Source organism: Elaeis guineensis, chromosome 7, assembly GCF_000442705.2.
Source record: "Elaeis guineensis isolate ETL-2024a chromosome 7, EG11, whole genome shotgun sequence".
NCBI lineage: Eukaryota > Viridiplantae > Streptophyta > Magnoliopsida > Arecales > Arecaceae > Elaeis > Elaeis guineensis.
This window is the reverse complement of record NC_025999.2, coordinates 9,228,756-9,255,575: the sequence shown is the minus strand read 5'-3', so window position 1 is coordinate 9,255,575 and position 26,820 is coordinate 9,228,756. Positions and strand designations below refer to the sequence as shown.

Here is a 26,820-nt window from a genome sequence, read left to right as displayed (position 1 = left end):
ACTGAATCCAATTCAATTGGACTTGATTCAAAAATAATTACTCAATCAAATTGAGTTAATTAGTGATTAAATTACTAATTAAATCTCTCATAAATATTGAGTCCAAATTCGATGGGCAATCAGGCATCAGAGACCATCGATATGAAACCCTGATCAAAGAGTTCAAATTTCAAATTCAAAATTCGAAATTCAAAATTTTGACCCCGATACCCAAAATGTGTGGAACTCATGATTAGAGAATCCTAATTCTCAATCATAGAGTTCCAGATAGATAAGACTCATAATCAGCCATCAGATCAGAAAGGAACCTCTAATGTGTGTGACCCCGCAGGTTCGAACCTAAGCCGGTAGCACAGGAACCAATTTCTGTACTAATCGAAGTGACCATCTAGCAATGGTACCCGACGATCGGATAGGTCGAATAATCGCAATCGCAACATTCAGAACCTACATGAATATGGTTACCGTATAATTCATCCCTTTTGACCCCTGTGTTTAGGATGACTCAGAGTTAAACTGTCAACCCTGATGATATCATCCGAATCGTGCTCAACTCAATTAGTCCTGTGACTCCTCACTAGGACTACCCTGGCCAAGGTTTTGCTAAATTGAAACACGACTGTACACAGCTCCTAAACTGGAGTGGTCAATCCCATCTTGACATACGCACCGACAAGTCAAGTACTTGACTACACCTAGCAACCTTCCGTCACTGAATTAGAAATTCAGGTAGTCCAGTGCCTAAGTGCAGTGAGTTGCTTGCAAGTCACCATGGCGGTCTCAGGTCGGAGGGACATTTATACCCATATCCCATCGGAGCAAATCTTGACAGCAGAAATAGCTCCGGAGTTGGTCACGTTCAGTGCAGATGTACCATTACATCTCACCTGTATGCCATACCAGTGTCTCCACACTCTTTGGTTATGAGGATAACCAACCCATATGGCACACAACGACCTATGCTCGATAAATGTTGTCGTCCTTGGTAACAACGTATCATTTGATCGCGAACATGTTTAAGGACTAAACGACAAATCCTCCTTTGTCGAGTCTAAATAGTCCTAAGGACTTCACCACAACACAGGAGTTCATTAGAAGATGAAACATTTGTGATGAAAAAATACCAAAATAATTTTTATTTATTTATAATTCATGTACTAATACAAAAGGAGCACAACCGTCAACAGGCTGACGATTGGCTTTGGGACACTATTCCCAACAGTATTAGCTTGAACCTATGGATGATCTATGTATACTTGAACTATGTCAGTCCCTCTCGTACAAGCAAGCATATCTAAAATATCAGTATCGGCTCTAAGTTTTCTCAAGCCATTTTCAAACGTATGACCTGGCATCAGGTAATAAAAGTGGGATCCATTGATATATCCTAACTGACCCAGCATGTTTTGTAGTTTTGTGATAATAAATCTATCTAGATCATAATTATCAAAAAATCTAGACTAGTCTCCACTATAGTGATAATTAGGATGATACTTAATGGACCCATAATAGTAGATTCGTACCATAAAAAAATCATTCTCCATCCCTATAATAGGAAAGAAGTGATACATAAAAAAAATAGTTATTAAATATTAATAAACTTAAACAGCAGTTCATAAGTGAAACATTAATCTAAAAAATACTAAAACATCAGTCCTAACAATAACTAAAAAAATTGGCTTCACTATGCAGCATACATTAAAGAAGTCTTAAATAAATATCCATATTCAATTGAATATCGATAGGAGTGGAGCCAAAAATTTTTAAATACTTTCAAAAAAATGGCACATAATAAATTAAAACATAGTGTCACATGATAAAAAGTTAAATGTTCAAAAAATCTATAGTGGAACCATGATAAAGGGGTAGATGTTCAGAAAATAAAAAATACACTTATAAAGGACCACAATAATAGTCCAAACATAATTTAAAGCAATACAAATGAGATCACAATAGATCATTTGTTTATACTCACATGCAACATAAATGGTACCATAATAGACTACGGCCGCAATCTCTATTCTATATCTGTTTAACAAATGGAATAAAGCCAACAATCAAAGGCATACCAAAATTAGATTTCATGACCAACCATCAATGGCATTTAAAAAAGCCTTTTTACATGAAAAAGAAACCCTAAATTTGATCTCTAAATCATGCGATTTTTATGGCTTAACTTAAAGCATTCTAGTAAATAAACATCATAATGCACTAAATCATCATTAATCAACCTCAAAATGAAGAAAAAAATATAAAAAAATTATCGATGAAAGGACTGTTGGAGACCAGCAAATGTCACGCACGAGAAAGGAGGGACTGTCTGAGATGTGCGAATGGTGGGATGGCAATTAGATCGCCTGAAAATCATTAGAGAGAAGACGATGGAAGGATGCAATCTGAACTAAAAATCTTTGGAATTAGGAGGGGCGTGGTCAAAACCCATTTCAAACAATCCTCATGATAGACGGATATTTTTGTCTATTGAAACGGCAAGCAGACGCCATCAATGGTTAAGTGATCATAGAGATTTCATTGAAACATTTCGATAACTTGAGGGATCTATTTGATACTTTTAAAGTACAGGAGGTGTAAGTGCAACTGGCCTAAACTTGAAGAGATGTTTATATAATTTATCCTATAATATAATATCTTAATTAAGTCATCGATATAGAGCAAGATGTCAATACCTAGGATGTACATAGGTTAGATAAAGCTTTTAATTTTCCGGTCCACAATTACTTTGGTCCTAAGTTAAAGATAAACTTGTCAAGGATCGTAACAAGGCAATAATATTTATAACCCAAATCATTTTTGCTTATAAATAAAATCAATAAATTATTTAAGTAGGTTGGGTTTAGTTTGGATGCCTAGAAAACTTAGAGTTTTTTATTTTTAATACAATATTTTACATCAACACTAATATATTCACTATTGAATTCTTAATATTTAAAAAAAAAGATTTTTCACATTAATATTGCTTACTTAATAAATTATTGATCAAATAAATGATATTATGCATGGACCATATATGTAGTTTATTTTACTTTCATGTTGGAATCTTTGAGGTTTACTATAATTTGAGCTGACAAAGCTTCATTTTTATTTCTTTAATAGTTTAAGAGTATATCCTGATTGAAAATGGTGTGCTTATGTGGCAATTTTGACAATATTTCGGTTGATACAATCAATTTAAAGTAGCGGTTAACCTAAAACCAAAAGACAAAGAGCAGTGGAATCATGTTGTTTAGGATTTAGAGGCATAGTGGTTACCACATGATCGCTAGGATCAAGATCCAAGGGTAAGAAAAATTTGTATCATAAATTAAGTCTAAAGACAGCCAAGCATGTCATAGATTGAAGTTTGGTGAGATACAAAATCTGTTTTAGCCACATTTAGCTATTTAACTTCATAATGTTTTATAGTTTTATCCTATGAAGAATATTTTTGACATATTTTTGATATTTTATAATATTTTGATGTGTATCATGCATGCATATGCTAGTAATATCATAGATGAATGTAAAGAGTAAGATAAAAAAAGGATGAGTTAAACTAAGAAGAATGATTAAATGGGAAGATGAGAAACAAGTCCGTCAATGCACTTAATTAGTGAGAACTAGTCATAGACACTAAAATTATTATTTTTGTAGTCTCGTGGATGCTATGTTTTTATGTTCTTATCGTGCATGAAGAACTTCATAGAGGTGCTTAGTCTCTTTTCTCTTAAATTTACTCATTTGTCCAAAACTTGATGATATATCATAACAAACACACAAATGATGGATTACATTTATCTATTAAGATTTGAAATTCAGCATCTTCATCGCAGCTAGTAGGTGGTTTGTTCTTTTAGCTTTCAATTTGGTTATTTAAGGTCAAGACCCTTAGGACCTCCTACAATACCTAATTGGAGGGGAGGAAGAGGACACCAAATAGGACCAGAGTGATGTACCAAAAAAAAGAAAAAGGAACAGAGTGGAGCTTTGTTCTTTCCATGCGTCTTTTGTCTATCCATGACTGATTCAGTTTCTCACCATCAAATTTTAATAGGGGATAAGATGCACCTTGGTGGTCGGAGAAAACCATAAAATTAACGATTTTTTTTTTTTCCCAATCCCTTCCGTCAAATGAAATCACAACCATCCATCTTCTTTAACTGCTAAACATCAGTGTATGAGAATCACAAGAGCCGCCGCTTTTTTGCAGGGTAAACAGTACGCTAAGTCTAGGGTTAGATATAAATAAAAGTTTCCCTTTCTCTCTTCTCTTGCAGTCTCCCTTCCGAAGGCGAAATTTTGGGGCGAAGTAGAACCGCGGGAACCCTAGTAAGAGGAGAGAGCCTCCGAGTTCCAAAACCCTAGAAAAAATCTCGGAGGAGCTCCTTGCAAGAATCCCCGGGATGCCTCCGAAGTCCTCCAAATCGAAGGACGCCGCCCCCGAGCGGCCGATTCTGGGTCGGTTCTCGTCCCATTTGAAGATTGGAATCGTAAGCTTTCAATCCGCACCTCTCACTCGAAACTTCCCTCTAAAATATGCCTGCTTGGATTTCGTCATCTGTGGTCGCAAAGCAGCCCATTGTAGTGTCGATTCTGTTTTAATTTGGCACTTTGTCCTCTGCTTTTGTTCTCTGGATGAGCATACGGCATGCTATATTGGTAATTCCAATTGATTTTACAAAGAAAATTAGGGTTTTGGGGGAGGGGGGGTTACCGTATACTTCATTTTTAAAATTTCACGATTCGGTTTTGATTTGAACGGCACAAAATATCTGCTTACATAACGTATTGCTAGTAAACAATTGAAACATTTTCAGATTCCACTTTGTGTATGCGCTCTGTTGCCGTATGATTAAGTTGCACACCTGTTGCTTGTCTGGGTCCTTTTTACTGTTTGGTTTTGCTTAAAATCATGTCAAGTTAGATCCATTGAAGATTTTAAGAAAATTTGTTAGCAGCATGTAGTTGTTTATTATGTTGTTGTTGGATGACTAGGAATCGATATTTGATTTCCATTTTTGCACTTTATAACATTTAATTCCACAATTTTTTCACAAAATGAAATCGTACAGACCATAAGAATGAATCTGAAATATTCAGTCTGTAACTCCGTGGGCAAGTTTGTCCGCTTCAATGATCAATGGAAAAATCTCAACGTCTTGGTACCTTCTGAAATACAGAGTTTTTGTATCGTTACTTCTCTTTGGCTTCTCTGATTTTACCTTATTATAATTAATAACGTGAAAATTGAGTCAGAGATTATCATGCTTAACTAATCACTGACATAGGTGATTATTTTGATTCACAGGTTGGATTACCAAATGTTGGGAAGTCAACCCTTTTCAACACGCTTACAAAGTTGTCAATCCCAGCAGAGAATTTCCCTTTCTGTACCATAGAACCCAATGAGGCACGGATTAATGTCCCTGATGAGCGGTTTGATTGGCTTTGTCAATTATACAAGCCAAAGAGCGAGGTTCATAACAAGACTCTCCAAGCTTAATTTTTCTTGTTATTCGTATAAACAACTTCCTTATATCTTGATATATTTCCGCTTATGCTTCTCAAAAAATAAAGACTCCATTAGTTGGAGTTCTTATTGTTCTCCTGTTTGAATGTACAATCTGGAGATGGTGGTATTAGGAAGTGCAGTTGGACATTTCTTGAGATTGATACATTGATGATTTTTATCTCTGTGCAATGTTATACTGCAAGGTTTGTAACTTAAGGAAAGATAGCAAGTCCTTTAGCAGTGCCATAAAATGTATAAGTGATATGCACATGCATACTCCTTCTGTCACATTAGATGTTTGATTATTGTCTTCTCCCTGCATTATGTATAACTGAAGAAAGTTGCTGGATTTGGCTTCTTCTAAATTCTAATACCAGATGAAGTCAATGCCTGATTTCTAAAACAAAATCAGCAAGTCTATTTATGTTCAGTGTCTTTTGATCAAAGGTATGCTTCCTTACATGTTAAACGAAAACGTGGTCGAGTATATACTATATACATTTTGACTGAGTATGGATTCCTCGTATTGTATTTTTGGCATTTACAAATATTTCTTTGAATTTAATGCTTGTGCTTTTGTCAATGGAACAGTTCAAGCATCAGATATTCACTATTTTTTCACATATGGATATTGCACAAAACAGTTACCATGGTTTAAACATGATAAAGCAAAGAGTCTGATCAATGACCTGCTCTACTTTTCCAGCTAAATATAGAATGTTTAAACCTTAACTCTGGAAATATAACAAAGAATGGTAATGGGCATAACTTTCTTATACCTCATAACAGTTTGTTGGTTCTAGCATAAATAATTAGAAGTGGGAGAAGAATAAAGGGTGACTAAGCAAAAGGGGTGGGGGAGAGGGGAGAGTAGCGGATGTAATATATGCCATATGAGTAGACCAGTCCTAGTGGTACCTTTAATGGCAGTCTTCCAAAACAAAGGGACTGACTCCTATAGTATAGGACTACAATAACTAGCAACTACCCTTATATTTTAGTTCTTGCCCATGGTTATCTGATGATAGTGCTATATTACTGAAGGAAGCTACAATGGTCTTGCATACTTGTTTAACAAATTTTCCTTGTTGCTTTTAGTGTAACCTTCATGGTGTCTTTTGACCATTGGCAAGAATCTCAATCTAGGTGACACATTTATGAGAGTATATGTTTGCAGAACAACTTGCAAGTTATAAAAACTCATGTCATTTTTTAATGTTGCAGTGTCTATGTGGATTATTTCTAATACATACTTTTTCTATAGATATTTTTATTCAATCCATATATTCTAAATAAGAGCCATACGGAACTGTGGTCCATGCAGGTATCAGCTTTTTTAGAAATACATGACATAGCTGGACTTGTAAGAGGGGCTCATGAGGGACAGGGTTTGGGGAACAACTTCCTATCCCACATACGTGCAGTTGATGGCATCTTTCATGTATTGAGTAAGCTTCTTTTGTCTTTCTCCTTTTAGAACAAGAGATTTCCATGTTTATTATGTTTATATATATATATAGCCAGGCTAGAATCAAGTCGACTGTATTTGAACTTAGATTCGGTTAGGTCAAAATTTCATAATAGAAGTCCTACATCGATGATTTAAGCCGTTGAATGTGATCTACTATCTCAAGACTACTTGCACACAAAAAATCATATGATTTGGAAACTCTTAATCTATGCATCAAGTAGTTAAAAGTTGGACAGTCTAAATTATAGAATGCCGTACCGCTTCATACCGTCTGTATCGTACTGTACTGATCTCGTACCGGTATGCCGTACCGAAGCATACCGACATTACCATACCGTACCGAACCGCGTACCGACATTAAATAGAATTTCACCAGTACGGGGTCCGGTACCGGTATGGCGAACCTTGGTCTAAATAAAATTGAATTAGATGTATTTTTTGATCACTTGATGCATAGGCTAGGGGTCTTCAAATTATATGATTTTTGGTGTGCAAGCACTTTTGAGGTAGTAGATCACATTCAACGGCTTGGATTATCGATGTAGAATCCTCATTGTCCAGTTTTGACCTGACCGGATTTGAGTCCAAATCCGATTGGTCTTACCTAAGTCTATATATATATATATATATATATATAGATAGATAGATAGATAGATAGATAAATAGAAATAAATTTATGCCGTTATGTTATTGTCGCTTATTTTCATTTATTATGTACAGCAAGGAGAGTTTATTAGGTTTCCGTCCATTTTTTTCTCTTTTTAATATTGTCATATATGGATAGTAGCTAAGACACCTTTGTCATGTTCTTTTGTAGGAGCATTTGAAGATCCAGAAATAATTCATGTTGATGACTCTGTGGATCCTGTTAGGGACTTGGAGACCATAACTGAGGAACTACGACTTAAGGTATTGCTGATTTATATCCCTAAGGAAAATGTTGTCTGCTTTAGGTTTGGTAGATGTAGGTTATTTCCAGATTATTAGATATGTTCAAAGTGCTTTCATTGTCTTGACCTGTTAGGTAACCTCAGACTCCAACTCCTCTTGACTTTACTAAACTATTGTTGAACTGTACATGCTATCAATACATGTCATCTACAATATTACATGTGCATGTCTTATATCTGTAGTGGAGCATTTATTTTCTCAAATAAAATCATAAGAGTGCTTGCACATTGCATTGTATGGACTATGCACTAGTATCATGTTCTGAGCAATTATGGAGATGGAGTTTAAAGCATCAATATCGTATGTATTCATATTATGTCTCTAATAGAATCTCTCTAATTGTCCAAAGTTGGCTATGGGTTCATTGTGTAGGATTTTATCATGGTTTATAATAACTTAGGGGATGTTTGGTGATCCAATTGGGATTACCACAGTAATCTAAGATCATTGGTGATCCAAATCCTAGGGTGATATGATCCCTAGTGATCTAAGATCACTATGTTTGGTTGGTCATAGTGCAGTGATTAAAGATCTTCAGATATGTATAAGTAACTTGTTTAGTATGCTACAGAAATTCAAGATCACTGACCATATAATACCAAAAATACCTCTGACATATCTTAGATGGAAAGGAAAAAAATAACAGAGAGATGAAAAAAAAAGAAAATCTTAGATTATTGTGATTGGGTTGAGGAAACGAAATCACTGTTTCGTCTTAACAAAGCTTTGGGAGTTGGGATTGAGGATTGAGACAGAGAAAATTTTAGAAAAATATCTAATAGATTTTTTCTCTTTCTAATCATCGTGGTGAGAAAAAAAAGGATTTCTTTCTCTTCTTTCGTGGAGAGGATGCCCCAACTACCCATCCCGCATGCATAAATAATATTGTGTATGCACGCGAAAAAATATAGCGGCAAAAGAAAAAGGTTTCCTCTTTCAGGAAGTCTCTCGATTATGAGGGTATTTCGGTTAACATATTTTAATATAAAATTACCGTGATGGAGTGATGTTGGATACCCATCCTCAAGAGTGGATTTCCTATCACCGCATTGGATGGTGATTTGAGGAGTGGGGATGATTTGAAATCATTGCCATGTAGAATCATCATGGTGCAATCAAATGCGGTGATCTCATCACCTTCACCCACATCGCCCTTGATCTTAGGTGGATCACCCCATATACACAAACGTCCCCTTACGTTAAATGGTGGAACAACTTAACACCATGTAATTGCATGGATGGTTGCAGTATCATATCTTTTATGCTGGATGCTTTATTTTTTTCAAATTTCATACATTGTTTCTCATAAGAAGCATTTGTTGGCCCCAGAAGAAAATAATATGTATGTTTTGCAGGTTTTCATGAATTTTCTGTCTGCAGTTCGAGCTAAAAATATGTCTATTGAGAGAATTTTTTGTGTTGAAGCCTTTTCTTGTTGTTCTCTTCTCATGGATCTAGAGTTTAAAATCATCATAAATTGAAACATTAGTTTACTTCCAACTTAGAATTTGTTTTGATATGAAAATATTTTGTTATCCATGTTTCCTAACAGGCCAATGTTCTTGTTTTAGATTCTATGGATCCCTCAGCCATTTTTAGCTTTTATAAGCATTGGAAAAAATTCGCTGTTTTATATGGCTACTGTTTTTGTTTTTCAATTTTTTGTTGTGATCTCCTCAGCTTATTTATCACCATGATATTTGAATAGGCAATCTATTTTCTTTCTATCAATTTGTTATTAGGTATAATTTTGGAATATACCAATACAACATGACCAATATGGAACATATATTTAGAGCCCCATGTTTCTCTTACTCTTTGTTGTTGTTGTTGCTGTTACTATTAATATCAACTTCGGGTTTTAGTTTCGACTTCCACGGTTATGCACTAATTTATCTTTTATACCAATTTCCTAGGCCATGTATTTATCATAGTTTTTTTGGTTATTGATGGTGCCTTAGAATAGTTAAGATTTTGTGTTAGAGAACTAGAAGCAATGAAGCATAAGCATGTTTAACCTCTTATCTGTTGCATCTGTTCTTCATAGGATGTAGAATTCATCGAGAGAAGGTTGGAGGATCTTCAAAAGAGCATGAAAAGGAGCAATGACAAGCAGCTAAAACTAGAACATGAATTATGTGAGAAGGTTGGCACGATTTATTTCTAAGAATTAATTAATCAGATGCATAAATTTCTCTGTATTATGTTCTTTTTGCATGAGGCCAATTACAATTAGTTCATTTATTTGATTTTCTTGTTTAAGATATTTCATGTTGCTTTTTGACTCATGAATTCTGTAGATTGATATCTGTATATTGTAAAAGGTGGTTAACAGAGGTGCACTTTTCTTAGGTCAGGGTTTAGAACTTCAGATCGAGTTTATCTATGGAGTTCAGTGAAGGAGGGAGAACTAGATATCATAATAATGCTTTTAGGATCAACTAAGTGATGTTTATGCTGCTATTTGTTCATAGACTTTTATGCATGGAAAATTTTTTGTAACTGAGTTTATTATTGCTCACCTATTTATCAGTGCAAATGACCTAATCAGTTTGATGTATAGCTCCTCACTTTATCATGCACTCGATGCCACCAATGTAGGGAATCCAAGTTTGTTTTACATGCTATATAGAAGCCTAGAATTCTATGACATCATAGTTTTAACTATAAGATAACAATAGCTCTAGTATAATTGGAAAGAGGTGTTAGAGGATGGGAGAACGGAGAGACTGCATTGATCGGAGATTCTGTGATGTCTAAACTGAGAAATTTTATGCAATATCCTGCATATGGAAGTGGTTCGACTGTTCAAGGTTCTACTCCAGTTAGTTGACTTGTAATGCTCTATCAGCCAGTTGTAGCATGCTGTCTTTACATTAGCATGATGGGTTGTTTATATTCCTCTTTGTCCTTCTTGACAAAAAAGAAGGAAGAACATCCATTTTCAATTTATCCATGTTTCTTAATCTAAGTAAAATGAAACTAGGTAATTTTCTTCTCAGTTTGTCAGTGGGATTTGAAAAACTTAAAAGCTTTATGCAGGTTTTCTGTCTTAGTTAATTCATTATATTTTCAGGTACAGTGTCTGGCTTATTTGTCCTCATAATTTTTCTTTGATCCTATGTTACATGGATCCTTTGATTTGGCTTGAGATACCCACACCTGACACTTAAACATGATATTGGTATGCCAAGTTGACATGGCTCCATAAGAAGAAATTCTTGGATATTGAAAGGATCCAAAACTTAGATTGGTACCAACAGTTGAAACTTGAAACACAAATTTGTGTTGATGTAATGTAGCTTTTTGTCAGTAGTTTGAGCCTATAAAATTTTTAAGTCTGGCATGACTCTTTCACATTGCAGGTTACAGCATGGCTAAAGGATGGGAAAGATGTTCGTCTAGGTGATTGGAAAGCTGCTGATGTTGAGATCTTGAACACTTTCCAGTTACTTACTGCTAAACCTGTTGTCTATTTGGTATGATTATTTTTTAAAATTTAATGATTTATTTGTATATGATCTGAATTTGTTGTCTTCCAAAGTAATTTTCTTAATATGAGAAAAGATTTTTTTATTGTTCTTAGCATCATGGAGAAAAAGTTTTGAGTTATTAGCATATAAACAACTGGAGACATCAAATATGTGCAATGACAATAGGACATGGCATGATCATCTCCTACATAACTACTTTTATTTAACTAGTAATTAAGCATGTGCATTCCACGTGCGCATTACCAAAACATTTATTTTTTTCAATTATTGCACATATTTTCAGATTGCAAGAGGAGCACAAATACCTGCACAAATGCTCGTTATTAACCATTTGACTCAACTATTGCATATATTTTTCAATTGCAAGAAGAATATCAGCACGAAAGGCTGTTGGACGCCTTGTTGATAGGCAAGGATTAGCCTATCAAATTGAAATTGAACTTTCTTATTTTTCATTTGGAATGTCGAGAAAAATAATGCAGTCAAGATTAATTGCAAAAGTTGTCTGTTTATTGTTTCTGGTTAATCTAATAAGTTGCACAAAAACTTAACTCAAACTAAGTTCAGTTTCAGTATTTATTTGTAGGAAGTATTTTATTTGTAGTTACAGGCAGCTAGATATATTATAGTCTAGCTCATGCATTTATCTTACAATTTTATGGTAAGAAAGTATCACTGTAAGTAATGGGATAGAAAGAACTTAATGGTTGGCAATCAAATTTTTATGTTTGTAAAATAATGTAACATGAAAATGGCTGGAAGTACCGAAGTATTACCTCTCCTTCACGGTCCACAAGTGGGCGGTTTTTGGATATCCAGGGAGAGGATCCTAAAAACCCCACCCTTCTCTTCCCATCTCCATGTATCAAAGAAAGAAACTACTGAAACAAATCTTATAGCAATAACCTAACAATTATTTCTTGCTTCTCGAAAGGGTTGGGACCTTCCACAGTCTCAAATCTATCCATTCAAAAGGATGGAAACATTCACCAGAAATTTGTTTAGAAAAAAGAATCCACAAAATGAACCTGACTTCGAATTTAGTTAATAAGATTTCAGATAACTAAGAATTTATAAGCTTTTAGATAAGCAAAATCCATCTTATATGATGCATTGTCTACCCCACTAAGATGAAGTATATTAAAAAAACAAAAATGAAGAACAAAAAAGCAATTAAAAATGTTCCAAATTTTAACCAACTCCCGTAATTTTCAGCATAAAACAAACCATTTTTTTCATCCAAATTTCACTGATTATGCTCCGAACTCCTAATGTTTGGAGAGGAAAAGTATAAAATAAAGGTAAGATGAATAACATGCTATTGCAAAAGTAACCCTAATATATAAGAAAATTAATGAAACAAAAACTTATAATTTCCCTATTTCACTAATGAATGTAGAACCCTAACCTAATGTCAAATCCTAGTCCTAGAAATAGAAAATCTTAGTTAAATAAGTAAATGAAGGGAGAAAAAATAAAATGAAGAAAGAGGGAGAAGGGGCTCAGACTCTTCTTTTGTCGATCAAATTATATGGAAAAAATGATGCTTGTATCTGTTATAGGATTCCCTTCCCCTCTGCCTGCTTCCAAACCCTCCTAGGGGATATGACTATGGCAGCCTTGGCAGCCATCCAAGCTGCCCCGCATCAAGCCATCAAGATGGAAAACAAGAAATGAGGATTGAGGTTTTAAGGTTTCATAAATCCTAGAATCTCAAGATTAAGGATATGCTTCACATGAAGAACATGAACATTTAGGGTTGGAAATTAGAGTTCATCCACCAATAATCAGAGATTTTCCATCACCTGCATGAATGGCTTGAAAGCTTGACTCCAATAGCATGATGCTGGAGATAATCATCATCGCCTTAAACATGTGAATGTATAGATAGAGGGATGGAGTGAGAAAGAGAGCAGAGAGGGAGAGGAGAAAGAGTAGAGAGAGAGCAATCTTGCCTCACCATTCTCAATCATAGCACCAGTGGGCTTCCCATCCTTGGAGATTGGAAGTGGATCATAAGAAGGTGGCGTGGAGTAGCAAGTCATGGCGAAGAGAAGAGCATTGAGAAGCTAGAAGAACCATTAGAATTTGATTCGACCCCATCATCTTAACCACTTGAACTTGATGTACCCCAAATGCACCCCACCAAAAGAGTCAAATTAGGCGCGAACCATTTGACCCTTTGACCATCTACCTTTTATATAGGGTATAGGTGAGATATTCTTCTTGCGAGTCTTCGTTGAACTACACTTCTAGTTGTGCTCATGCAATTGTTTTCAAATATGAGATATGTTTTTATTCCTACATAGAAGTGTGAGACCACCAATGCTGCGAATTACATTTGCTTGAATGGTGTGATAAAATACTTGGTGAAGCTACAATATGTAAGTCTAAGCTTAATAGTCTCTTTATTTAAGGATGATAACAATAGGTTCCTCTAATCTAGAGGAAAGAATCCAATGTTGTTTGTCCAAGGGTGTTGATTAGCACTTTCCTTGATCAAATTCTATCAAAATCTTTCTTATAATTTGGAAACAGCTTGATCCTAGCCATTAGGAGCTTCTGAAAAATTGGGTGCACACCGGTCAGGCTAGGTTATACGTGCACAGTTCATGCTTTTGTGCTCTCATATCATGTTTATGAAGAAACAAAATCTTTGGTCACAATGCTAATCTTTCAAAATGTATTATTTGTAGGCCTTATATGTTACAATACTTATAGTGCTATTAATGTGATATGTTGTATTGGTGGTGGAAAGCCTAACAAGAATAAGGGAAGGACTTGGGAATCATTTGGACTCATATGATGCATGAATGTGCCTAACTTGTTTGGACCCATAGATGCTTTTAAAACTATGCTTATGTTTAAACAGCCTTAAATAAGGTTTGCCATGTCGGTACTGGATCCCGGATTGGTCAATTGGTGGTATGGTTTGGTATGCCGTCGTACCATTCCATGCCGGGGCCGAACGGACACAGCAGAGAGGGGGAGAGGGAGAAGGAAAGAGAGGAAAAGAGAGAGGGAAGGGGAGGGAAGGAAAGGGAGAGAAGGAAATGGCCTTTGGAGGGGTTGTGGAGGCCGTGGGCCTCTGTTTGATCGAAACATGGGCTTTGGCCCATATTTCTTTTTTTTTTTTTTTTATTTTGAATCCATTGGGTGAAGCCAGCCCCATTGTTTTTCTATTTTGCTGACTTTGCCTGATGCATTCAAAATAAAAAAGAAACGGCATTGAAGCCCTTGTTTCGATCAAATGGAGGTCCATAGTCTCCGCAATGCCTTTGACGGTCTCTGGAGGCTATTTCTCCCTTTCTTTTTCCTTCCCTCCCCCCCTCTCTCTCCTCTCCCCCAAGCTGTGTCGGATTGTGATGAGGCCCATTGCCTCAGTAGTGACAGTGGTGGCCTTACTGGCCCTCCGACGGCCATTTCTCTCTCTCCCTTTCCTTTCCTCTCCTTCCCTATCTCTCTTTCCTTCTCCCTCCCCGGTTCCTTGTCGGTGTCTTGTTTTAAAGGCCAAAACTATTCCGGTGCACTATCAGTATGGTTCAGGATACCCCAAACCTGATGATTCAGGATGGTTTAGCCTTCCATGGCCTTAAAAATCTGTTCTTCTACTATTTGATTGCACATGTAGTTAGACCCTTTAGGAAGCATGGATATTTTAGATCGCATGCCATGTTTGTATTATATTCATACTAAATGCCGATACTCATCAAGTACTTTTTGGATAGCATCCAATACTTAAGTATCTTAGAAAAATGGTGGTCCGGTGCATGAGTCTCCTGCTGTTGTGGGGTTTGGGGAGAGTTAGATATATGCAGTGTTACTTCTGCATGTGGAGAGGCTATTTCTATGTTTCAAACCCATGATGTCCAACTTACAATAGAGCAAGCTTGAGATTGCACCAAGGCTCACCTTATATGTTATCCTATTCTTAGAATAAAAATGACAGTTTGTATGCTTCTTATATACACTTTAAAAATGTGGGGAAGGGTCAAGTTTGTAGTCTGTGTTAAAATATGATGGATTATAGTCCACGGAATAACAACTAAATGATAAGCTTGTAAAAGTTAATGCTACCACACAAAGTATGGACTCTGTTATTTTAATAGCCTACTTTGCTTTATGAATGCTTATTTTATATACATATGTATGTATTATGTGTTTCTGTGGGTGTATGTATGTACGTATGTGTGTAGTTTATAAATAGATACACACATAGGGACATATATACATATGCACATATATATACACAGATATTTCTTTGATGTATACTAGCCATATTATGTCCTGGACCAATCGGCATATCTATATCATGTCTTATCTGCATCCTGCATCTATATTTGTGCTTCATAACAGATCCTTCAAGCATTTCCAGAATTTATCTATTTAAAATTCTGTATTAAAATAAATATCACCTTAAATCATTTGTCATATACTAAAGTTTGTATTTTTGTGCTTTCTTCCATTCATTCTTCATCTCACACTTTTCCATATTATATATGGAAACAATATTTACTGTTCTGTTTCTATATTTTGTTTGCAGGTGAATATGAATGAGAAAGACTATCAAAGAAAGAAAAACAAGTTTCTACCGAAAATACATGCATGGTATGCCTTCCTCCAGTGGTGCTGTATGGTAATAGTAGCATCTGGCCATGGCTTGAGATGGATTTAATGCTTTTGCACCCTGTGCTACCCTTGCATTTGGCCTACCTTTTTTTTTTGCAACATAATTTCGTAACAAATCAGTGTTTCAGAGTTGGAGATTTAAGATATTGATCACCATGATGTCATGAGTCTCTTGGACAGTTCCTTCCTTTATCATTTTATAGCTGTTGTGATATAATTGGCAGGCCAGCCTTGTGCCCTTATGTTTATTTGAAACCAAGGATATTTAGGTTATTTCATTAATTTTCTCTAAAAAAATATCAAGGATATTTCTGTTTGATTTTTTATTACTCACTTTTCAGGGTGCAGGATCATGGTGGTGAGCCTATTATTCCTTTCAGCTGTGTTCTGGAAAAGAATCTTGTAGATATGCCAGAGGATGAAGCTGCTAAATACTGTGAGGAAAACAAAGTACAGAGGCAAGTTTTCATGGATTGCATTCTTGGTCTCTTTCTTAAATGATTACCGACAATAAACTGCATTGGATCTATGCAAATATGTTGCATAGCTTGAACATGGTGATCAGAACTGATTGGTTTATGCCTTAACATGTAAATTTAATTGGTTTTGATCGTTCCCAAGGAGTCCCTTAACCCTGGTAAATCAGTGTACGTGTATATATTATATTCCATTACATTATGTTTGGATTCTACTATCTGAAAGTTGTCTTGATTATGCACAAAATGTGGTTTCTTTCTCTTTCTTATGCATAGAACATTATTCTTTCTCTTTGGTCAAGAAAACATGTCATGTTCCCAGATGTGTTTGTGCTACCATGTTTGCTCTCTTTATGCTGAATTTTGATTTGACTTATCAATGAGTAATTTAGATCTTCATTTGAAATTATTCTTTTTTTGTTGGCAAAAAATGTAATCTTTTTAATTAAAATAAAAGAATTCTGTTATTGAATATCACCAACGTGTGCCTATGTATTAGCAGAAAAAGCAAGCATGTTATTAGATAGTCATATTTTCTAGTCAGATTGTTAGATTAAAGACCAAAGCTTGCATTCAGGGAAAGTTTTTAGTGATGATATTTTCTTGTCTATTGCATGTAGTGTATTGACTATGATACATGAAAACAATTCAGTTTGCCCACAGATAAATGAGCACCGACCTGCAAGTCCTTCATAATACTTTGTTGAAGTATTGTATTTATGTTTGTAATAGTATATCAAAGGAAATATTAATGATATGTTGGTTACCTCACCTATTCATGAGTATGGGTGTGCCAACCAAATAATTCTGTTTGCTAAGAGGAAATGTTGTGAGAAAATATCACCTATTTTGTTTTTTTTTTTTTACACTGCCTCTACACTTTGCCAAGCACCAGGCAGCATTACTCCTTTAAACTTCCCTGCATCTAGCAGTTAAACCACTCCACCGAGCCCCTGATACATTCTGTTGAGTCAGCCAATTTTTGACTAGAATCGTGAATGATGTCCTTTCTAAGTAAATGCTTTATTAGAATCGATAAATATTACCCATCTTCTTAGCTTTAGTGTCCAATCAACTGCCATTATTTTGCTGATTTGAATAGATAACTTTGGCTGTTTAATCTTAAGGAAGTTGTAATTATTTTCAGCTACCACTAATGAGTTCTTTGTCTTCTTCAGACATGCATGCATACACTGGTATAGTAGCATCACGATATCCATATAATAGAAAGTTCAAAGTGTTATTTTTCTGCTTTGTATTAGATGAAGATAAAAGGATACATAAGTTGCTGGCAATAGAGTAATCCAAAACTGAATTAATTTGATGGTTTGGGAGTATAGATGAAGTTAGGTAGACAAAATTTTCATATAGGTACTGATACTACTTAAATTAATTTTTCTTTAAGTACATCCATGTAGAATATGATATTGTAATTCTAGAGGCTGTCTGAGCTAATATCCAGGCCTATTGGCTAAAACCTTTTGCCCAGGAAAATTAGAGAGATGTTATGCCCATTAAATTTTTCCAGTTTGATAGGAGGTTACTATTTCTTGTTTGCTTTTATCATTTGATGATTTTGTCCAATCATTGAATTTGAGGATATGATTTTATTTTAGAACATATCTTGTATCATATACCTGTCACCATAAACTTTGATCTAGATGTTCGAAAAGATAGTGTTTAAAAAAAAAGTATGCTTGACAACATGATTAGTGTTATATGTTCTTACCCCAAAATGCTATTGTTATTTGACAAATTTTTATAAGTAGCTTTCCGTGTTTGTTTTTTATGCCAGAAACCAATGACTTGGGTAGGCTAGGGGCATTCTTAACATTGCATGCACATGCATTCTCAACAAAGGTTCATGTGTAGGTTTAAAAGGCAGATTTCTGAAATAATTTGCTTTATGTCGCTGCAGTGCTATACCTAAAATCATAAAGACTGGTTTTGCTGCAATCAACCTTATATACTTTTTCACTGCTGGACCAGATGAGGTATTATATTTTTCCTAACAGGCATACCACCTTATTTTACTTATTTGATCACGTGGTTTATGTGACATGTTGTCAAGGTTTTTGATCTTCTCATGCATTTTCAATCAAACCTCACTGATTGTGGAGAAAGTTTCTTATTATCTTTCGATTTGTATCCAATTTGAGATGATTTATGTTTCTTATCAGTTGGCACCAGTAAATGTGCCCTTTCCGAATTAAAAATACTTTGTGATGCTAAGCTATTCTGCATGCTACATTCATAGTTTCATTTAATATAATATCTATTATCAATAATGCGACCTCTTACCTTGTGATTTGCATGACACCTGGAAGACTAGAACAGTAGAATATCATTTATTCATTGGCTGGATGTGCTCTGTTGTAACAAATTGTTGGCTGTCATTAGGTGAAATGTTGGCAGATCAGACGGCAAACCAAAGCCCCTCAAGCTGCGGGTGCCATCCATACTGATTTTGAAAAAGGTTTTATATGTGCTGAGGTATTTCTGCTTTCTTTGATTGCATAGACATGAACTTTTGTTTATTTATATTTTGTTTAGTAAAAATTCGGATTAGCAGATAAGTGCAGTCTAGAGATCACACGTATGGTCTGATATTTGTAATTTTGTATGGACCCTTAGAGAGCCTATGGGTACTTCGTCATATAACGTCTATGCTAACAGTATCATCTCACTTTCCATAATACTTTTTACAATTTCTTATTTATAGAAGAAATTGTGATATCAGCTGAAAACATTATGGCTAACCAAGAATTTCAAACAATTGATTTTTAGTTTCCAGTTTTATTAGATGCTTCATATGATGCTTAACATCCAGGAGTCTCAATTTTGCTTGATCTGTATGTTTGCAGTTGTCATGGACCTAAACAATGTTTTAAAAGGCAGCCGTAATATGTGGGTGGTTGGGTCTCCTCGGTTTATATTTTTTAGATATGTAAAAATAAATTATATGCATGACTATATATAAATAGCTGAAAATAGAAATCAGTAAACCTCCGAACAAATTAGAAATTTAAAACACCGAAAAAATTAAAGAATTATGTACACCAATTCATGTTTAGTTGAGTGTCATATTCTAATATTGTATCAGTTATTATCCTTATAATATGACAATATCATCCTGTAAAATGTAAACCATGCTTAAAGTTCGATATCAATTACACTTGCAGCACACACATACAATATCAGCAATTTAGTAACAACTACAGCATCTGAGCACTCAGCAATGATAGCAAATTAAATTTATATATTTAAATATTTAATATTGATATCAAGAAGCAAGAGGAGATTATATTGAAAATAGTATTAAATCATTAACAATTACAGCAGAAGCAACAGCAAGAACTGGTGAGCAGCAACACAACTGAAAAAATAAAAAAGAAAAGCAGAAGCAGCAGCAGCCGAAAAAAAGAGAGGCAAGGGGGAAAACAGACTGTAGGTTGAAGACCAAACAGGGGAGGCAGAGGAAGAGAAGTGACATTTGTCCACCCACCATTCAATGCTGAAGTGCCACCTGTAATCACTGTTTGTTGAGGATGTCCATTTCGCTTCTACGGTTTGGAGTTTAGGCCTTGAGAAAGAAGCCAAGGTGAGAGAGCCATCAGGAGAACTAAGACCCTGCTTGGATACATAGGGGAGAAGAGAAAGGAAAAGACAGGAAATGAGAAAAGAGAAAAAAAAAATAACAGAAAGGAAATGAAGAGAATCTTGAACTGAAGGAGAAATGAACTTGGGGCGCAAGGGAAAAGAGGGGAAGAGGAGAGTTTCTTTTCTCTCTGAATCTCTCCAAATTTGGAGGGACTAAAATGTAGGGTTTGGAGAGAAATCATCTCTCTGTTTCTCTTGTCTTCTGTCCTGATTTATTATCCAAACCGGGGATCTCAAATTACTCTTCTTCTCTCCTTAAATTTCTAACCAAATGAGAGAAAATAGGTTTCTCTCCTCTTATCTCCTAACCAAGTGGGAGAATTGTATTTTTCTCTCTTCTGTCCAATTTTCTCAATCCAAACAGGGCGTAAAAGTAGTTAAAGGGACACAGCCTCCTAAGTGCTTTCCAGAACTGCCCAACCTGCTTGTATCCACCATGACTTTTGTAGTCCCACCCTGAATAAAGCAGGCTGCGGACTGCAGATGCAGGCTGTCGACCACCTTGGTAGCCTGTTATGCAGCCCAGCACATAGGTTTACTGCATATCCTACATGTGGGTCTGCCTGTAGACCAGCTACACATACGATAGCTGCATGTAGCCTTCTTTAAAATGACCAGGCTTAAAATCTAATCTACGGCATTGTATCTTAACTCTCTTTTCAGCTAGAGGAAATTTTTTGCTTTTTTCATTCTCTGTCGATGATAATATGATCTAGTGAAGATGAAAATCATTGGCATAGGACTTGTAATGCCCATGTTAGCATAGTTAATTAGTATCTAAGTCATTTGTGGGTAAGATCTGCATATGCTTATCCTGGATGACCTTTGAAGATTCTATAGGCCTCTTTTATATGCAACTTCTAATCATCCAATAGCTTTGCATGCTTTTTGGGTTTTTATGTCACTTCAGAACACCTTTGGGTACTGCAGCCTTTTATTCTTCATATTGATGATCTTTTAGTGTTTTGTAATGAATTGATTTGTTTTTCTGGATCCTGGTTCAGCCAGCAATAGTGCAGTTCCCTTGGAATATTTATACCTTAGGTGCCGAATCTGCATTATTTCTATTTAATTATTTCATATTGGAAAATGCTAGTTGAACCTAACATTAGTATCCAAACTTGATAGAACTATTTGTATGTGTACTGCTATCGTTTCAATATGATAATATTCCCTTCTTTGCGATTTATGGGATGCTAAATTTTTTTCCACTATCTGGTTCCAATATCCTGTGTCTGTTGTTACTCCCAAGATATATTGACTACATATTCAAGATGTGTTGGCTCCATTTTCTGCTTCACATTTCAAGCAACAAAGCAGATATCTGTGATTCCCCTATGTCAATGAATATATGTTCAGGTGTCTTTGCAATTTAGTTAATGTGCAACAGTTGTGACTCACTTTTGTTGCATAGAGAAAGATGTTTAGCTTGAACATAGCTTGAATCAAAATATTTGGAAATAAGTAGGATCTAGATATGTTTTTACTTGTCATGCAATGCATGTTTATTTGGTGATTTGTATTGTTTTCAGGTTATGAAGTTTGAAGAGCTAAAAGAACTGGGCAGTGAAGCTGCAGTCAAGGTACAGAACTATACCTGCACTTTATTCTGCATGCCTTGTCCACTGTTTTATATAGTTAGTCGTGTCTATGCGTGGCTTCTTCTCGTTCTTTGCATTTTATTCTTCAAAATTACGAAAATATAATACTCTTTATCTTTTCTCTTGGTTCTTATAGGCTGCTGGGAAGTACAGGCAAGAAGGAAAGACCTATGTTGTTCAGGATGGTGACATTATCTTCTTCAAATTCAACGTTTCTGGTGGTGGGAAAAAGTGAAGACTCTTTTTTGAAGGTGATTAATCCTCTCTAAGATGCTGCTTAGTTCATGCTTCTATTGTCATGCATTTGGATTGCCTTTTTCCTGTATTCTGCTTCACTAGATGGAGGCCATTTATGTTCTTGGGTTGGTCGAATGAAGTTGTACTTCCTGAGTAAGATTCAAAATTTTTCCCAGAAACAAATTGTAAGGACACTGATTACTACCATATGTAATATTTTTTTTATGCAGCCTTTCAGATCCTTATATGCACACCAAGTACCGACAAGATGCGGAGAACTATATTTCTATTGTCGGGTTGAGTAAATTTTTACTAACCAAGTCCATAACTGAAAATATCTGGATGCTGATGATCACTTTAAAGATCTCCACTGATTTTTATAGATTTATTTTTAAGTTTCCCTTAATAATGACAGTATCTTGTCTTCCCTCGAATTGTGCTTTGCATAATCGCTTCCTGAATTGAGCTGCTTTCATAAATCAAGCTGTTTGCACTCCCATGGAAGTTTTCTTTTTTGGAAACGAAACAGCATCAGTTATGTACTGACCAGAAATTTGAATGCCTTGCGTTGTCTACATATTCATGGAACTACAAATTAGGTTACCATTTTCCCTTGTGTTAATGATGCTGATTATGTCAATGGCTCTTTCACTATATTATGTATATATGGTTATTGATCTGCGGATTACTTTGCCATTTACCAATTGTTCATGGATGACATAATGATCAAGATGATAGCAACTGCAATATTCAATAGGTCCAAGGGAGGGACAAGCTCATTCCGTATGTGTGGTTCTTTTTATTTGCTATGCAATCATATCACTTGCATTTGCTGAAGATCAGATTCCTAGGTTGTCATCATTATTTTTTATTATAGAATGCTGAATTATCTGTTACTTGTCTGACCAACTTCCTGTCTGAGTTCTTGTTTGGAGGGCATACTTTTAGATTGTAAACCCAGTTACTTATGAAGCAGTGTGATCTTATAACCTGTGAAGATGGGCAAAGTTCAGATTTTAAGTACTTTTCCTGACTGATCCTATGCTTTAAGTAAGCAGTCTGAATCTTCTTAGTGTTGTTTGTTGATGGTAGCAATTTGTTGCCATCAACGATCCTGTTTTTGTTCGCACTCCAGTTCCTGCCCTCATGTTTCTTGTTCCAACTAAGAAGGTATGGAATGCTAAACTTCTATTAATTTCAATTGCTTCTCATTCTTGTGCTACTGACATGTTCTTTGCTTGTGCGATATGAATTGATGGATTTCATCTCTTATAGAGGAGGATAATTGGGAATTGAACTTGAGAGTTTTGGAATAAGTCTACTTTTCGAGAGTTTTTGCCCCCTTTCTCAAAGATTTCAGTGAGAGTTTTGGAATAGGTTGGTAAATAAAGAGCTGTCTCTTATATATAAGAGTCTATAAAAGTACTTCAGAATCTATTATATAACAATTATCAGTCTCTCAGAGATTTGGGATTTACTTGAGGTAAATGGTTTACAATTTTTTTGATTTAGGATTTTCCCCCTCAGAAAAGAGATTTGGGATTTTTCAAGGTGGTTCAGTTTCAAGACTTTGCAGGATTTTTTTGACCCCATAGGTTCTCATCTCACATGGTCGCATGAGAGATGGCTGAACGTCTAATCCTGGGCGATGGTCAGTTACGCCCAGCGTTTGCTTTATATATGGTGTGAGATGTTATGTTCGAGAACATCATTAACTCCTAGGTCGATGCAATGCTGTTGCTGTAGATAGTGAATTCTATCCCACTGACAGAAAATGTGTAATTTAGCATTCAGATATGAGATCCTTACTGTTATTGACTAAGGAAATATTAGTTTGCATTTTTGCAATAAAACAATAAAGGAGAGTATCAACAATAAGCTCTTTCTGAGAGATAGTAGGCTAGATTACATCATCATTGTGATGACATTCTACTGAGCCAGAGCACTTGTGTTGTACACAAGAAGAGCACCACCAAGTAGAAGTCCAGCCAGGGTTACAGCCCATATCAAAAGCCCCGTGGTTCCTGCATGACCCACATTTATTCCAGTATTAGTTCAAGGAAAATTTGACTCTCAAAATTAAGGCTTCTGATGAGTGGATATTATATTGCTACTGCACCAATTTATATTTGATATCATATGTTTTTGTTTGCTGGTCTAACCTCCAACATAGACATCACCACTTGGGGACCACTCTTCAGGTGAATAAATTGGGCTGCAAGTAAAAGTATTGACATTATAATCTTTCACATGATGATAAAAAATCATTACTGCCACAACAATTTCGTGATCAATTTGTGATTATTTTCTTAAGAATGCTATAGGTGAAGTTTAACATTCGTAGGCCCAAAACCCCTTGCTGCATACTGCATTCAGTTCTTTTCCCCCTTGCTTTGGGCAATAATGGATGAAGTAATGATAACAGAAAGCAAAGGAATTGTCGAATTCCTACCTGTAACCATCGACATTTGCACCGTATTTGTCCACAAACTGATAAACACCCTTCCCCTGTATCCATTATAGGCAAGACAAAGTAAAGATGGAAGCTTCTATCAGAAACAGTAGCAGAGGCTGCTACCGACACCTCTAATAGTTTGCAGTATAGCCATATACTTTGTTAATTATGAGAGGAATTAGGGGGAGAAAGAAATCCAACCTTAGGCTTCCTTCCAGATGCATCGACGCCATTTTTCAGGTTCATACCTCCTCCGGTTCCTACAAATTGTTTAATTTTTAATCACCGAAAAAGAAAATTTGCTCTATGCATAGATAAGAGGTTCCGATGAACAGGACCAGAAATTCAGTTCCTGTGAGAGGTCAGGAAGTTCTAGACAATAGAGATATGTTAAATGCCATAAATAAATAAATATGTAGGTTGATTTTATTTTTATTGATTGACAGGGATGGAAAAGTTAAAATCAGCCTCGTGCTATAATCACATTGCCATAGAAATATCTGGCGTTAGAGGGGATGCAGTACCTCATAATGTTAATGGATCTTTTCAGTTTAGTGATTTACTAAACAAGCCAGAATTTTTCCCCTTCATTTTTTGGGTTGCCGTCTCTAAAAACTGGTCTTGAATAGTTAATGCTAAGGAGGGTATCAAAATATTACCATGTTGATCAGGAGCTATACATATTATATAAACCTGCATGCTCTCTGATGGTGGTGGTGGTGGTGATAATCTGGGTTTGTCATGCATGCAACTACATGCTTGCTCGATTCTAGAGCAGATGAAGCTTCGAGCCAGAGTTGCTTTTGAATACTAACCATAGGGTGTGGAAGTCTGGATCTTCTTGCCACCACTAGCCTGAACCTTGAGAGAAGAAGGGGATCTGACCAAGGAGGGGAGGCCCTTAGCCTGTGGCCTCTCAAGGAATGGAGAAGGCTTCAGGGCCAAGGAAGACATGACAAAGGTTGCCATCTTGGGGTTCCTAAAACTTCACTTGGCTCTCCTGCTCTCTCCTTCCTTTCCAATAGCTTACTATAAATGCATAGATCGGAATGACACCAAGTGAGGTAGTGATTGCTTTTGTTGACACGTAGCATTTTCTCTGTCTCTAGATCCTGATATTGGTGCTGCAAACATTATCTTTACCCAAGGGTGAGGAGGAAATCGGAGAGAGGATATTTTTTTTTAATAGATGACATTTTACGCCCAGCTTTTGAGCAATTTGTAGTGACCAGGGTTCCTCTGTGTGATTAGAATGTTATCCATGAGATACACTTAAAATGAGACGATTTGTAAGCCTTTTCGAGATGCTGTTCTTGTAGTGGGATAAAATAAAAACAAAACGTTCCAGGGATAACATAAAATAAAAGATTAATTGCATGTCCTCAAGCAGGTGGTTCTTAGCTGGCAATACTCTTCGCGTTCATTTGCATACATATCAAACTTGGAACATTAAAATAATGAGTAGATTTATGCAGCTCAATCCGCTGCATAATTTGCCTCCTTGGAAACATGCTCTGCTGAGAAGAATTCAAGAGATGAAGATGGAAAATGTCTCTTAGTAAGAAATGTGCATTACTTGTTTCTCTGAGGGACTGCAATATTCAATATAGTATCATGTCTGGGTGAGGAATTTGTGGTTATCCAAAATTATACCTTGTTCAAGACTTGTGTTTGGCACTTTAGAGCTCATGAAAAGGGGCAGATCTTGCTTACACTTATTTTCTAATTGTCCCTAAACTCTTTTCTAGGGGTGGCAATAAGTCTACCAACCCGTTCAAACTGACCAAAAAGTACGCAAATGGATATAGGTGATGGTTTCCTATAACTACGTTGGATTTTTAGCTTTAGCTGAAACTAATCTAATCATAGAATGGGCGTGACCAGGCTCATGAATCACTATGGATGCAATAGGCCATTGCTATATGAAGGACTTGATCAGCTTTATGATTAAAAGAACCAAAAAGACAATATATGGAGAAAAAATGGAGCAAACGATGTGGATCTGATTCATATTTCTCAAAGAAATATTTTTATTTACATTTTGTTTTATTTGCATGCACGATCTTATGTTCCCTATTTTTGACTTTTTTTTATAAAAATTCTACGACATTTAATTGACAAATGGTGTTAATTAAGTTAGTGGGCTGTGTACAGGTCTTATATAAAATAAAAAGATCAGGCATGGCGTTTTTCTTTTTAAGTCAATAATAAATGGATTGGTATGGGTCTAGGGGTGCGTGGTTCCTCTCTAAATCTAGTATCAGATCTTATAGTGCCCAACATTGAAGAAAATAACTAAAGAAAGAAAGGGAAAAACCCAGCCCTCTCCTCATCTCC

At 35.7% G+C, this 26,820-nt stretch overlaps 2 protein-coding genes across 4 annotated transcripts; one reads left to right on the top strand and one right to left on the bottom strand.

Annotated features, from left to right (window-relative positions):
• Positions 1–4,244: 4,244 nt before the first annotated feature.
• Positions 4,245–22,636, top strand: LOC105049086 (obg-like ATPase 1). Of its 3 annotated transcripts, none has more exons than XM_010928635.4 (13): positions 4,245–4,487; positions 5,306–5,473; positions 6,834–6,957; positions 7,798–7,889; positions 9,979–10,077; positions 11,297–11,410; positions 15,969–16,033; positions 16,396–16,512; positions 18,449–18,524; positions 18,931–19,023; positions 21,723–21,773; positions 21,928–22,042; positions 22,259–22,636. In XM_010928635.4, exons 1-12 carry the CDS (start codon positions 4,401–4,403, stop codon positions 22,024–22,026), a joined length of 1,185 nt encoding a protein of 394 aa, XP_010926937.1. In that variant the 5' UTR covers positions 4,245–4,400; the 3' UTR covers positions 22,027–22,042; positions 22,259–22,636. The 3 variants fall into 3 exon arrangements, with proteins under 3 accessions (XP_010926937.1, XP_073116752.1, XP_010926935.1); XM_073260651.1 differs by lacking the exon at positions 22,259–22,636 and adding an exon at positions 22,085–22,257 and having other exon boundaries at positions 21,928–22,049; XM_010928633.4 differs by lacking the exon at positions 22,259–22,636 and having other exon boundaries at positions 4,246–4,487; positions 21,928–22,257.
• A 1,203-nt stretch (positions 22,637–23,839) lies between these two features.
• LOC105049085 (photosystem II 10 kDa polypeptide, chloroplastic) lies at positions 23,840–25,509 on the bottom strand. Its single transcript, XM_010928632.3, has 5 exons — positions 25,299–25,509; positions 24,685–24,743; positions 24,481–24,536; positions 24,191–24,243; positions 23,840–24,052 (listed from the first exon to the last, which is right to left on the bottom strand). The coding sequence occupies exons 1-5, from the start codon at positions 25,450–25,452 to the stop codon at positions 23,958–23,960; spliced, it is 417 nt and encodes a 138-aa protein (XP_010926934.1). The 5' UTR covers positions 25,453–25,509; the 3' UTR covers positions 23,840–23,957.
• Between the last annotated feature and the right edge of the window lie 1,311 nt (positions 25,510–26,820).